The sequence below is a fragment of the Mizuhopecten yessoensis genome, unplaced genomic scaffold (assembly GCF_002113885.1).
Source record: "Mizuhopecten yessoensis strain PY_sf001 unplaced genomic scaffold, ASM211388v2 scaffold10311, whole genome shotgun sequence".
NCBI classification, from domain to species: domain Eukaryota; kingdom Metazoa; phylum Mollusca; class Bivalvia; order Pectinida; family Pectinidae; genus Mizuhopecten; species Mizuhopecten yessoensis.
Window position 1 is genome coordinate 120,944 of NW_018408483.1, and position 11,793 is coordinate 132,736.

General features: G+C 37.2%; 1 protein-coding gene across 3 annotated transcripts in view; it reads left to right on the forward strand.

The window, feature by feature from the left end:
- Positions 1-11,793, forward strand: part of LOC110460052 (anoctamin-8-like) — a 67,649-nt gene that overhangs the window by 28,038 nt on the left and 27,818 nt on the right. For 2 of the 3 annotated variants that reach the window (XM_021512755.1, XM_021512757.1), the window contains exons 2-3: positions 8,994-9,243; positions 10,305-10,540. In XM_021512755.1, coding sequence (XP_021368430.1) covers positions 8,994-9,243; positions 10,305-10,540 — 486 coding nt within the window. Of the gene's footprint in view, positions 1-6,125; positions 6,373-8,993; positions 9,244-10,304; positions 10,541-11,793 lie in introns of those variants that run through there. The other variant, XM_021512756.1, reaches the window with a different exon arrangement.

Below are 11,793 nucleotides of genomic sequence, written 5' to 3' on the forward strand. Positions count from 1 at the left end.
ATAAGACTAGGGGACACCCATGCTGTTATAAGACTAGGGGACACCCATGCTGTTATAAGACTAGGGGACACCCATGCTGTTATAAGACTAGGGGACACCCATGCTGTTATAAGACTGAGGGGAACTAGGGACACCCGTGCTGTAATAAGACTGAGGGTGACTGGGGACTTCTGTGCTGTTATAAGACTAGGGGACTAGGATCATCCATGCTGTTATAAGACTAGGGGACTAGGGACATCCATGCTGTTATAGGACTAGGGGACATCCGTGCTGTTATAAGACTGAGGGTGACTGGGGACATCCGTGCTGTTATAAGACTAGGGGACATCGTTGCTGTTATAAGACTAGGGGACATCCATGCTGTTATAAGACTAGGGGACATCCATGCTGTTATAAGACTAGGGGACATCCTTGCTGTTATAAGACTAGGGGACATCCGTGCTGTTATAAGACTGAGGGTGACTGGGGACTTCTGTGCTGTTATAAGACTGAGGGGAACTAGGGACACCCGTGCTGTAATAAGACTAGGAGAACTAGAGATATCCTTGCTGTTATGAAACTAAGGGGACTTGGGGCATGTGGCTGTTATGAGACTAGTGAACTAGGGACATCCTAGCTGTTAATATGGAGGAGCGGGTAATGGGATTAAACAATATTAAAGAGGCTATATAAATAGTTTTATTGATATTAATGATAACCAAATAGAAATGAAAAAGTAATTCAGACTGAGGAGGCTTGTTTTGATAGCTAATTGAATTACAAAAAATCCTGATGAACATGTGTAATAAATGATAGTACACAGCTATAGACAACATTGTTATGATCAGCCTGCTATCCTGAGGGTGAATACAAATACTGTACCTGGTATTTATCAAATACACTCCAGCTTTAAAGAGAAGAAGGGAATAATCATGGTGGCTGTGTGTTTATGTTCCTCTACTGGCTTTGGTCTTTCTGATCTCGTAGACTTTGTATTTCTGGTTCTCAGCTGGCTTTGACTGTTTTCTGATTCTGTGTTTCTGAATTTATGATTCTGTGATTTTGTATTTCTGAATTAATGATCCTGTAATTTTGCATTCTGAATTCATGATCCTGTGAGCGTGTGTTTATGAATTCATGATCCTGTGATTTTGTGTTTCTGAATTTATGATTCTGTGATTTTGTGTTTCTGAATTTATGATCCTATGATTTTGTGTTTCTGAATTCATCATCCTGTTTTTTGTGTTTCTGAATTTATGATCCTATGATTTTGTGTTTCTGAATTCATCATCCTGGTTTTTGTGTTCCTAAATTGATGGTTCTGTGATTTTGTGTTTTTGAATTCGTCATTCTGTGATTTTGCATTCTGAATTTTTGATACTGTGATTGTGTGTGATCCTGTAATTTTGTGTGTTGGAATTGATGATTCTGTGATATTGTGTTCCTGAATTTATGATCCTGTGATTATGTGTGATCCTGTAATTTTGTGTGTTGGAATTGATGATTCTGTGATATTGTGTTCCTGAATTTATGATCCTGTGATTATGTGTGATCCTGTAATTATGTGTGATCCTGTGATTGTGTGTGATCCTGTGATTGTGTGTGATCCTGTGATTGTATGTGATCCTGAGATTGTGTGTGATCCTGAGATTATGTGTGATCCTGTGATTATGTGTGATCCTGTGATCATGTGTGATCCTGTGATTGTGTGTGATCCTGTGATTATATGTGATCCTGTGATCGTGTGTGATCCTGTGATTGTGTGTGATCCTGAGATTATGTGTGATCCTGTGATTGATCCTGTGATTGTGTGTGATCCTGTCATTGTGTGTGATCCTGTGATTATATGTGATCCTGTGATCGTGTGTGATCCTGTGATCGAGTGTGATCCTGTGATCGTGTGTGATCCTGTGATTGTGTGTGATCCTGAGATTATGTGTGATCCTGTGACTATGTGTGATCCTGTGATCATGTGTCATCCTGTGATTGTGTGTGATCCTGAGATTGTGTGTGATCCTGTGATTGGGTGTGATCCTGTGATTGTGTGTGATCCTGTGATTGTGTGTGATCCTGAGATTGTGTGTGATCCTGTGATTGTGTGTGATCCTGTGATTGTGTGTGATCCTGTGATTATGTGTGATCCTGTGATTGATCCTGTGATTGTGTGTGATCCTGTGATTATGTGTGATCCTGTGATTGTGTGTGATCCTGTGATTGTGTGTGATCCTGTGGCATTAGTTCCCAGTCCTATAGCTTTGTGTCTCTGTCTCTGAATTTATAATCTTTTGATTTTGTGTTTCTGATCCTGGGGCTTTCCCTTTCTGATTATGCTCTCTGTGGCAAAGAGACTGTAAACAGAATGTTTGTTGCTGCCAGTTTCTCACCCTCTGGTTTCCAAAACAAAGCTCATTCTATTATTATATAGGTCAGTCAAGCTATTTGTCTTGTTTGAGAGGAAAAATGTAAAATGATAATGACAATTATTACTTGGAGGAAACAGGCATTCATATATAGATGCAGTCTTTTAGTGAAAGAAATGACAGTAGACTCAGTGTATCGGCTACCTATACTGTATACAGGTACCTTTGCTACTACCTGTTCTGGGGATACTTAGTGTTACTGCTGCCGTCTGATAAGATGGGTTCAGGGGTACAGGTCAGTCACTATGTAGAGAGTGCTTGTAGTTGTATATGATTAAACAAGTATGTTTGGTGTGTAACAATGAGCTAGTTCCTAACAACATAATTTCTTGTGTAATTTTCAAGATGAAAGTAGTTGGTATACACTTAGTAAGTGCTCTAAACAAGGTTGTGCCAGCCTGGGCCAGCTCACTACATCTTTTGATGGTTTTTGTTTGCCTCAAAATAAACAATGCTGACGGTATGTTGTATAACCCATTTTCTTTGGATTGCATATATGATATACTTCTGTTTTCTTCAAATAGTCCGCTCACCTTCATTTTGTGAATAAAGTATATTAAAAATATATTTGTGTTTACTTTTGATAGGTATATAAGCTGGTATTCTGTTGTTGTAATTGGAAATATTGTATTTTGACCAAGTGCTTTTAGTTTCCCTTGAGAACAGTTCTCAAATGTCATTTAAACTTTAGACTTATAATGGAATACCTTAAATAATACTAACCACAAGTCAGTCCTCGACTGGTGAGTCTAGTTCAATATACTGTGCCGGACCTATACCCTGTTCCATTTACAGTACATGTACACAATGTCAAAGGTGCAAGTGATACATTTGGTCAATGGTACGAAAAATAATTTTAGAAAATGAAACACAAAATGCATGTGAGTTTATAAAAAGGTTCTGTTAGTCCCTGTCAATTATTTCTTTAAACAACTGCTTTAGAACCACGAGACTGAGAGAAATAACTTGCCTTTACTTTTTCAAGTGAAGGGATAGGGATATTATATTTGTTTAAATTTGACCTTAAATTTCATTCAAATTCACAATTTTTGATGATGTTTGATGTCTAGAGTATTGGTACTTATTTTTTGATGTCTAGTCTATTGGTACTAATTGTTTGATGTCTAGACTATTGGGACTTATTGTTTGATGTCTAGACTATTGGTACTTATTGTTTGATGACTAGACTATTGGTACTTATTGTTTGATGACTAGACTATTGGTACTTATTGTTTGATGACTAGACTATTGGTACTTATTGTTTGATGTCTAGGCTATTGGTACTTATTGTTTGATGTCTAGAGTATTGGTACTTATTTTTTGATGTCTAGTCTATTGGTACTAATTGTTTGATGTCTAGACTATTGGTACTTATTGTTTGATGTCTAGAGTATTTGTACTTATTGTTTGATGTCTAGACTAATGGTACTTATTGTTTGATGTCTAGACTATTGGTACTTATTGTTTGATGTGTTTGGAGGTATGACTATCAAATGTATAAGGATTAATTATGTTGGCCTTTTTTCCAAATCTTAGAAATCAAAGGAGTTATACTTTATAAGAAAAGGTCATAACACACCGGGTGTTGGTTTTATGCCAGGTGGTTGCTGGAATAAAGGGCTACTAAATAAAGGGCTACTACTAAATAAAGGGCTACCAATCTTGTTCTAATGAAGGATTATAACTGACTTTCATGTTGCATGAGTACATTTTTTTCTTCTCAAAAAGTTAAGGGATTCTCCTAAAGAACCCCCATTAAGTGTACAGCATTAATATTTCACCTATAGTTTTGTTTATTCTACCTTGTTCTACTACCAATGTGTTCATTTGGTATGGCTGGAGACAAAATGACAGACAGAATTTATATTGGCAAATACTGTAATCTCAAGGGAATTATCAGATCACCTTGCATCATACTACCTGCTGGAAACTAAAAGATGGAAACGTATATCTGTTACCCATTTTCAAGGATCTCAAAAAATAATCTCCATTCCCTCAGTACAGTGAATCCCTTGGGTTTAGATAACATTATCTATGCTGTACAACAATGGTAGATCCTCAGTCTTCCTACACCAACATTGTTGTAAGGCAAGAGATGATGAAAGCCATTAACAGTAATCTGTTTGTTTGACATGTTTTATTGTTTGGAACTGTTAACACGAGAACACACAACACTATAGGTGGAGAGTCTCCACTCTTCTGTGTACCGGCATTGTACAGTTGATCTCCTGTTAAATCTACCTTAATACGCTACCTTCAGACAAACATAATTACAGGCCTTGTAATACGCTACCTTCAGACAAACATAATTACAGGCCTCGTAATACGCTACCTTCAGACAAACATAATTACAAGCCTTTTTGAAACTATTCACAGTATTTGTGCATAACAATATTAACAAAAACTGTTGGCCAATGGATCAGCGTCATGCTTCATAATTAAAAGGTCCAGAGATCCCAAATGGACCAGATGTTTTTTTGTGAAAAAGAAATTGTAATAGAAATATTTAAATTCTTTGTTATAATAAATTGAGGAAAAAGACAAAGTCAGAAAATGGCAAACAAAATTGAAGATTGAAGATTGAATACAGCACTACCAATCTTAACTCAAACGTTCTACTGGAGATTGTATTCACTACACTATTTACGGTGTGTATTAAAAAAAAGTTCAAATGACATTTTAAGAATTCAAAATTAATTGTAATTTTATAATTTAGTTCAGTTTTAGAAAGTGTAATTCCTGGACCAACTACATGTTCACCATCGATATATCCTAGGCAGTACATATTTTTCCAAGTATCATATTCTATGCGGATCCTCAACTGGCTAGCTCATCAGTTTCAGTTTGTGTGTGTGCTGCTGTTTATCAATGGTCCAAGCAGGAACAGAAGAGACACAAATTATTTTGTACGGTAAATTTTGGAGGTCCCTTAGCAGTGTTTAGTATTAATTGTTCAAAGTTTTTGCTCAAGATCATACCATCTGTTCTGAATGTCATTTGACCCAAAGGTTGTAAGTGGAGGTCAAGTAATTATAGCTTAGCAAGGGGCCATTTGTCAAGATCACCAGAGGTCCCTCACCTCATCACTATATTTTCCCTAGCTGAATATACCAGAGATCAGACCTGGTTCGGTGAAAAGATATATTTGGTCAAGGTCATCCTATTCCAGAGGTTGTTGGTCAAGGTCATGTAATGCTTGTGTGTCAGAAACCATGATTTTGTGAAAACACATTGTAGACCCTGGTAGGATTTCTGCCATATACAAGATATTTCTATTCCTTTTGGGTAAGTTTTGTATGTGGACTTATGACAACATGACACATAGGGTTAAGGTAAAATCAATAGTACTAGTGTTACATATTGTCACTGTTTTTCAAACTTGATGATGAATTGTTGCTTGTCAGTACTGGGAAGTGTTTTGTGGAAACGTGTTGGGTTTGAGGCAGTGCAACATTTGGTCAAATTACCTTCATTTAGGGAAGAATTACAGAATCCTCAACAATTACAATATCAACATTTGATCATATTAATGCCAGTGCTTTGAGGGAACAGACGCTTTGTGTTTGATGTGGATGGTTGTGGATGCATTGTGGTTCCTGAGTGCCACAATTATTGGCATTACATGTCCAGCACACAGCTATTCCTGATCGCTGTCATCTGCTCCAATTTGTGGTGTCACAACAGCAGATCTGGGTTCTAACATGTGGTGTCGACACAGAGTTGGTGTTACAGGTGGTTTGTAGAGATTGGACAGTTATAGAATTGGTGAAGCTGCTGCTGTGACATTAGGACCACGAGATATGATGTCTGTGGTTTAGTGTACAGTGGTGACTGTACTGGTATTGTGGAAGGCACATAAATGACAAGGTGGCTGATCGGTACTGGCAGCATTACAGCTGTATCATTCCGCTTCTTCAAAGTGAATTGCACCACAAAATGGAATATAGATTCTTTGAAGATGTTGGTTGTGTAGGTGAGTTTCTAAGATGTTTGAAATTCAAACAGGTAAATATATATATGGTTGAAAAAAAAAAGACAAATTTTGGATTTTTTAGAAAATGAGATATTTTCCTTTGTTAATCTGGGGCAATTTGCCATTGCAACTTTGTACAACTTTATTTGCTTTTATTTAAATTAATTATTCAACATAACAGCAAACAGGTATATTGGAAACAGTACAGTGTCCTGTATACAGTATGTCTACAGGACAGTGTACAGTGGTATTACTGTATACAGAATGTCTACAGTACAGTGTACAGTGGTATTACTGTATACAGAATGTCTACAGTACAGTGTACAGTGTATTACTGTATACAGGATGTCTACAGTACAGTGTACAGTGGTATTACTGTATACAGAATGTCTACAGTACAGTGTACAGTGTATTACTGTATACAGGATGTCTACAGTACAGTGTACAGTGGTATTACTGTATACAGAATGTCTACAGTACAGTGTACAGTGTATTACTGTATACAGGATGTCTACAGTACAGTGTACAGTGGTATTACTGTATACAGAATGTCTACAGTACAGTGTACAGTGTATTACTGTATACAGGAAGTCTACAGTACAGTGTACAGTGGTATTACTGTATACAGGAAGTCAACAGTACAGTGCATGTATAGTGGTATTACTGTATACAGGATGTCAACAGTACAGTGTACAGTGGTATTACTGTATACAGGAAGTTTACAGTACAGTGTACAGTGGTATTACTGTATACAGGATGTCTACAGTACAGTGTACAGTGGTATTTACTGTATACAGAATGTCAACAGTACAGTGTACAGTGTATTACTGTATACAGGATGTCTACAGTACAGTGTACAGTGGTATTACTGTATACAGGAAGTCTACAGTACAGTGTACAGTGTATTACTGTATACAGGATGTCTACAGTACAGTGTACAGTGGTATTACTGTATACAGGATGTCTAAAGTACAATGTATAGTGGTATTACTGTATACAGGATATCTACAGTACAATGTACAGTGGTATTACTGTGTACAGGAATTCTACAGTACAGTGTACAGTGGTATTAATGTATACAGGAAGTCTACAGTACAGTGTATAGTGGTATTACTGTATACAGGAAGTCTACAGTACAGTATACAGTGGCATTTCTTAGACAGGAAGTCTACAGTTCAGTGTATAGTGGTATTACTGTATACAGGAAGTCAACAGTACAGTGTACAGTGGTATTAAAGTCTGCCTGCCTGCCTGCCTGCCTGCCTGCCTGCGTTATTTCGTTGCCATAGCAACAACACAAAGGCTTCTGATTGGTTGAAATTAAGATATTGTTCGATTTTGATGAAAACTGGTATCTTGGGGTATAAGGGGACTGCGAATTCAACCGCATATGTTTCGTTGCCATAGCAACCAAATGGAGGCGCTTCTGATTGGTTGATTTTATTTTATTTTTATATTTTTATGAAAAATGGTATATAGGAGCATTAGGGGACTGCAAATTCAAACGCATAAGTTTCGTTACCATATCAACCACACGAAGGTTTCTGATTGGTTGCAATTTAGATATTGTTTGATTTCGTTGAAAATTGGTATATAGGGGTATTAGGTGACTGCAAATTCAATCGCAAATGTTCCGTTCCCATAGCAACTACACAAAGGATTTTGATTGGTTGCAATTTAGAAATTGCTCAATTTCACTCAAATTTAGTTTGAACATTGTAGGTGTACTATGGCAATGCGATCCTTTTCTGATGCATCTTTGCGACTATGGGGGCAGTTTGGGGGTCATCTGTAATGGTCTCCCATTACAATTAGTACTTGTTGCTGTAGATATTGTTAAGATGTTTCAACCAAATTCCTTATGCAAATCCAACTCATGCTAAGTTTGCCAACCAATGTGATTTGTCCGGAGATCTACTCCTACATTTTTTGACGGATTTCTTTGAAACTTAGTTGGCTAAATAATCATGATATGTTGTGTTTCCTTGAAAAGAATTTTGATTCAACAATTTTTGGAAATGTAATTGCCCTTTGTTTATTTCAGTATTTTATTTTTGTCCGGCAATCTTCTCCTACATTTTTCAACTGATCTCTTTGAAACTTGGTATTCATTATAATCATGATATGAAGTTGGGTTTCCCCCCTTAAAAGAATTTTGATTCAATGATCTTTGCAAAAGTACATTTCAGTATTTGATTTTTTGTCCGGAGATTTTCTTCTACATTTTTTATAGCATGTCAGCTGACCACTGTTAGAATGATGCAGATCTTATTTCAATGTAAGAAAGTATATAACACTATATGGCATTCGATGGGCGTATATTGTTCTGCCCCGTGGTACTCTTGTTCTTCCATAAAACATTAATAGAAGTAAAGGTGGTTTGACGTGTTGTCCTGTAAGGTTATTCCTCATTGAAGTTGTGTCTGTAAAAATAAACTAGCTTGGAGTGATTAAACATGATTTAACAGCAGTAATGGAAATAACAGTGGTATTTCACAGTTAACTTCCCAATGTGTCCTACATATACCTTTAACCTGTGCTAAAATAGGTGTTATATTATTGAGTTAGTTTTTAAGTAGCACTTTATATAATGTACAAATCTTTTGTCTTCTCAATTGTAGCATACAAACTGTTTGGGAAGAAGATTTTCAAGACAAGTAGCAGTTTGGTTGCCTCAACCCAGTTACTTCAGAACCCTGTGCCAACACAGGATTGTGACATCATCCTGTGCTTTCCACATGACACTGAGACAGCCACTCTGATGTGGCTCCTAGACAGACTCCGGGCAAGGTCACCAGAGGTCATAGTTCATGTACGTCACCACAGCAACACTAAAGAGGCTGTGTTCCATCTCACTGCTACATATGAAAGGTAAGTCACGTCTTACTGCTGTATCTGTGGACTATCTAAAACTCCATGTGTGCCTGTTTTCCTATTTCTATGCATATTTTTAAGTCTTTGTCTTTTTATGGACATTGCCTCTCTAAATTTAAAGGGTTAGGTATATATTTAGGGAATAACCTTATGGTGTTTTGAAATTTGTGGTGTTATATCATGATTATACTGTCACAAAAGGAGTTTTACTGGCAAAGTGAGATGTATGTGACAGTATAATCACAATATATGTATTGAAATTATCTCAAAGCACAGACAGTTGATTCCCATTCTTATTTTTAAGCTCAGTATACTGAATGAATGGATGATTTAAGTTGTTTTGTGTGTTTTAAGACTTATTAACATTCAAAATGAGAATTAATCGGTTTTATTATGTTGGGCCAAATGATGTCATTCATAATAAAGCCATTCAGACTTCATATGCACAGTTTTCAAATGGTTTATTAGCTTACCTGCCCAAACAGCAAGTTATTGTCTTTTATTCACTGTGCATCACTATGTCTCATTTATTCTGTCACCTACAACTGTAATATTTTGTATAAAGGCTTAATGAATCGAGAAGACAATGATCCACATTTCTAGATGTGTCACCACAGCCAGGTCCCTGCTGACGAGCAGTGTTTGACTATTTTAAAGCTAGGAAGCATTATCTTCCCAGTTTCAAACACGTTCTGAACTTTCCTTATAAAACTCCTTAGGGAAACATCACATCAGACATTGCTGGATAGTCCCTACTTGAAGGCCATAAATGTTTTATTGTTGCAGACAAAAATTCCTTTTGGATGGAGTAGTCTCTTGGTTGAGGTGCTGAAGGGTTATTTATCAGGATTGTATACTATCGTCAGGGTAACGAAGGGATTAGTTCTCTTAATTGTAGCCCCCTTCTGGGGAATTTAGGGGTTGTTTGCCCTGGTGTCTGTTTTTGTGGAAACATCTTTGTTGTAGTTGAACATGTGATAAGTTTTAATCCAATTAAAGAATAGTGTATAGAATAAAGGGCATTCAGATCTGTGTTTTTCTGGACCTTTGATTTTCAGCTTGCTGCGTGGAGCGGAGGATGTGGGAGTGTGTAAACTGCTCAAGGAGGACTATGGAGGGGGAATGAAGGAGTTCACCTTCGAGGACCAAGACTGCTTTGCTGGTGTGGAGAACAAGGAGGAATTCTTTACGACTCAGGAACGCCAAAGTATCATACACTACATGCTCAACAACCTCAGGGCTGTCAAGGGGGAACAACTCTGCAAGGTGAAGTTCCTGGAGGGACAACCAATAGGTAAGGGTTGAATGTCCATTTGTTTGTATTGTAAAGGGCTTTACATTCTCCCATCAGCTAAGTAAGTCTGGAGACAGCTGTACAGAGACAATAATGTTGCAATTCAAACGCCACAGGCCGTCCCACTGAAATGTAAAATCCTGGAAATAACGGCATACTTTTAAGGGCCATCCCACTGAAATGTAAAATCCTGGAAATAACGGCATACTTTTAAGGGCCATCCCACTGAAATGTAAAAACCTGGACATAACGGCATACTTTAATGGGCCATCACACTGAAATGTAAAATCCTGGACATAATGGCATACTTTAATGGGCCATCCCACTGAGATGTAAAAACCTGGACATAGCCGTATAATATCCCACTTGGTCACATTATTTCGGAGCCTAGTTATAGAGGAATATGAAAAAACATAGAGGACCCATGCACTAGAAATGATGTCTGGAATAAGTGTCGAAAATGACTGACTCTTACTGTGTATAGAGTGGACAACCTAAGCTATTTATAGAAAATACAGATTTTACTGTATCAGGGTTGCATCATCAACCTATTATTGTGTTTAATTGAAGAGACTACAATATATATATACATTGTATACAACCATTCAGGGATTAAAAGATGCTGTGCAATTCCATATTTTGTCTTAAAATGACGTCAAATGATGACTAAAAGTTGACATTTTCAAATAATTTGAAATTTAATTAACACTGATTTAATGCATTGTTTATCAGTAAGTAGTGTATTATCCTTCTGGAATATACATTTATTAGTTGCGATCGCCTTTTGTCCGGCGTCGTCCATTGTCCATCGTCCGTCGTCCGTCATGCGTCCGTAAACAATTTACATTTTCGACTTCTTCTCCAACACCCCTGAACCAATTTCAATGAAATTTTGCAGAAACCTTCCATGGCCAAAGGTCAACTAAAATTGTGAACTATATGGTCCCCAGCCCTCAGGGGCCTGAGGGGCGGGGCCAAAAAGGGTAAAATTGACTAAAATTTCAAAAAAAAAATTCTCAAGATCCAGATATGGTAGAATCAAAAACTCTTCATAGATGGAAGGGTCTTAAGGTGCTTTACCAAAATTGTGAATTTCTTGACCCTGGGGTCTCACATTTCCCCCTGGGGAGGGGGTAAACTTTACTATAGTTTATATAGGGAAATCACATTTTGGACCAACATTTGTTTAATTTCCATTGGAAGTAATTCAATTTGGGTTAGCATTATCAGTATTAGGTAGCAGTTTGATAGTA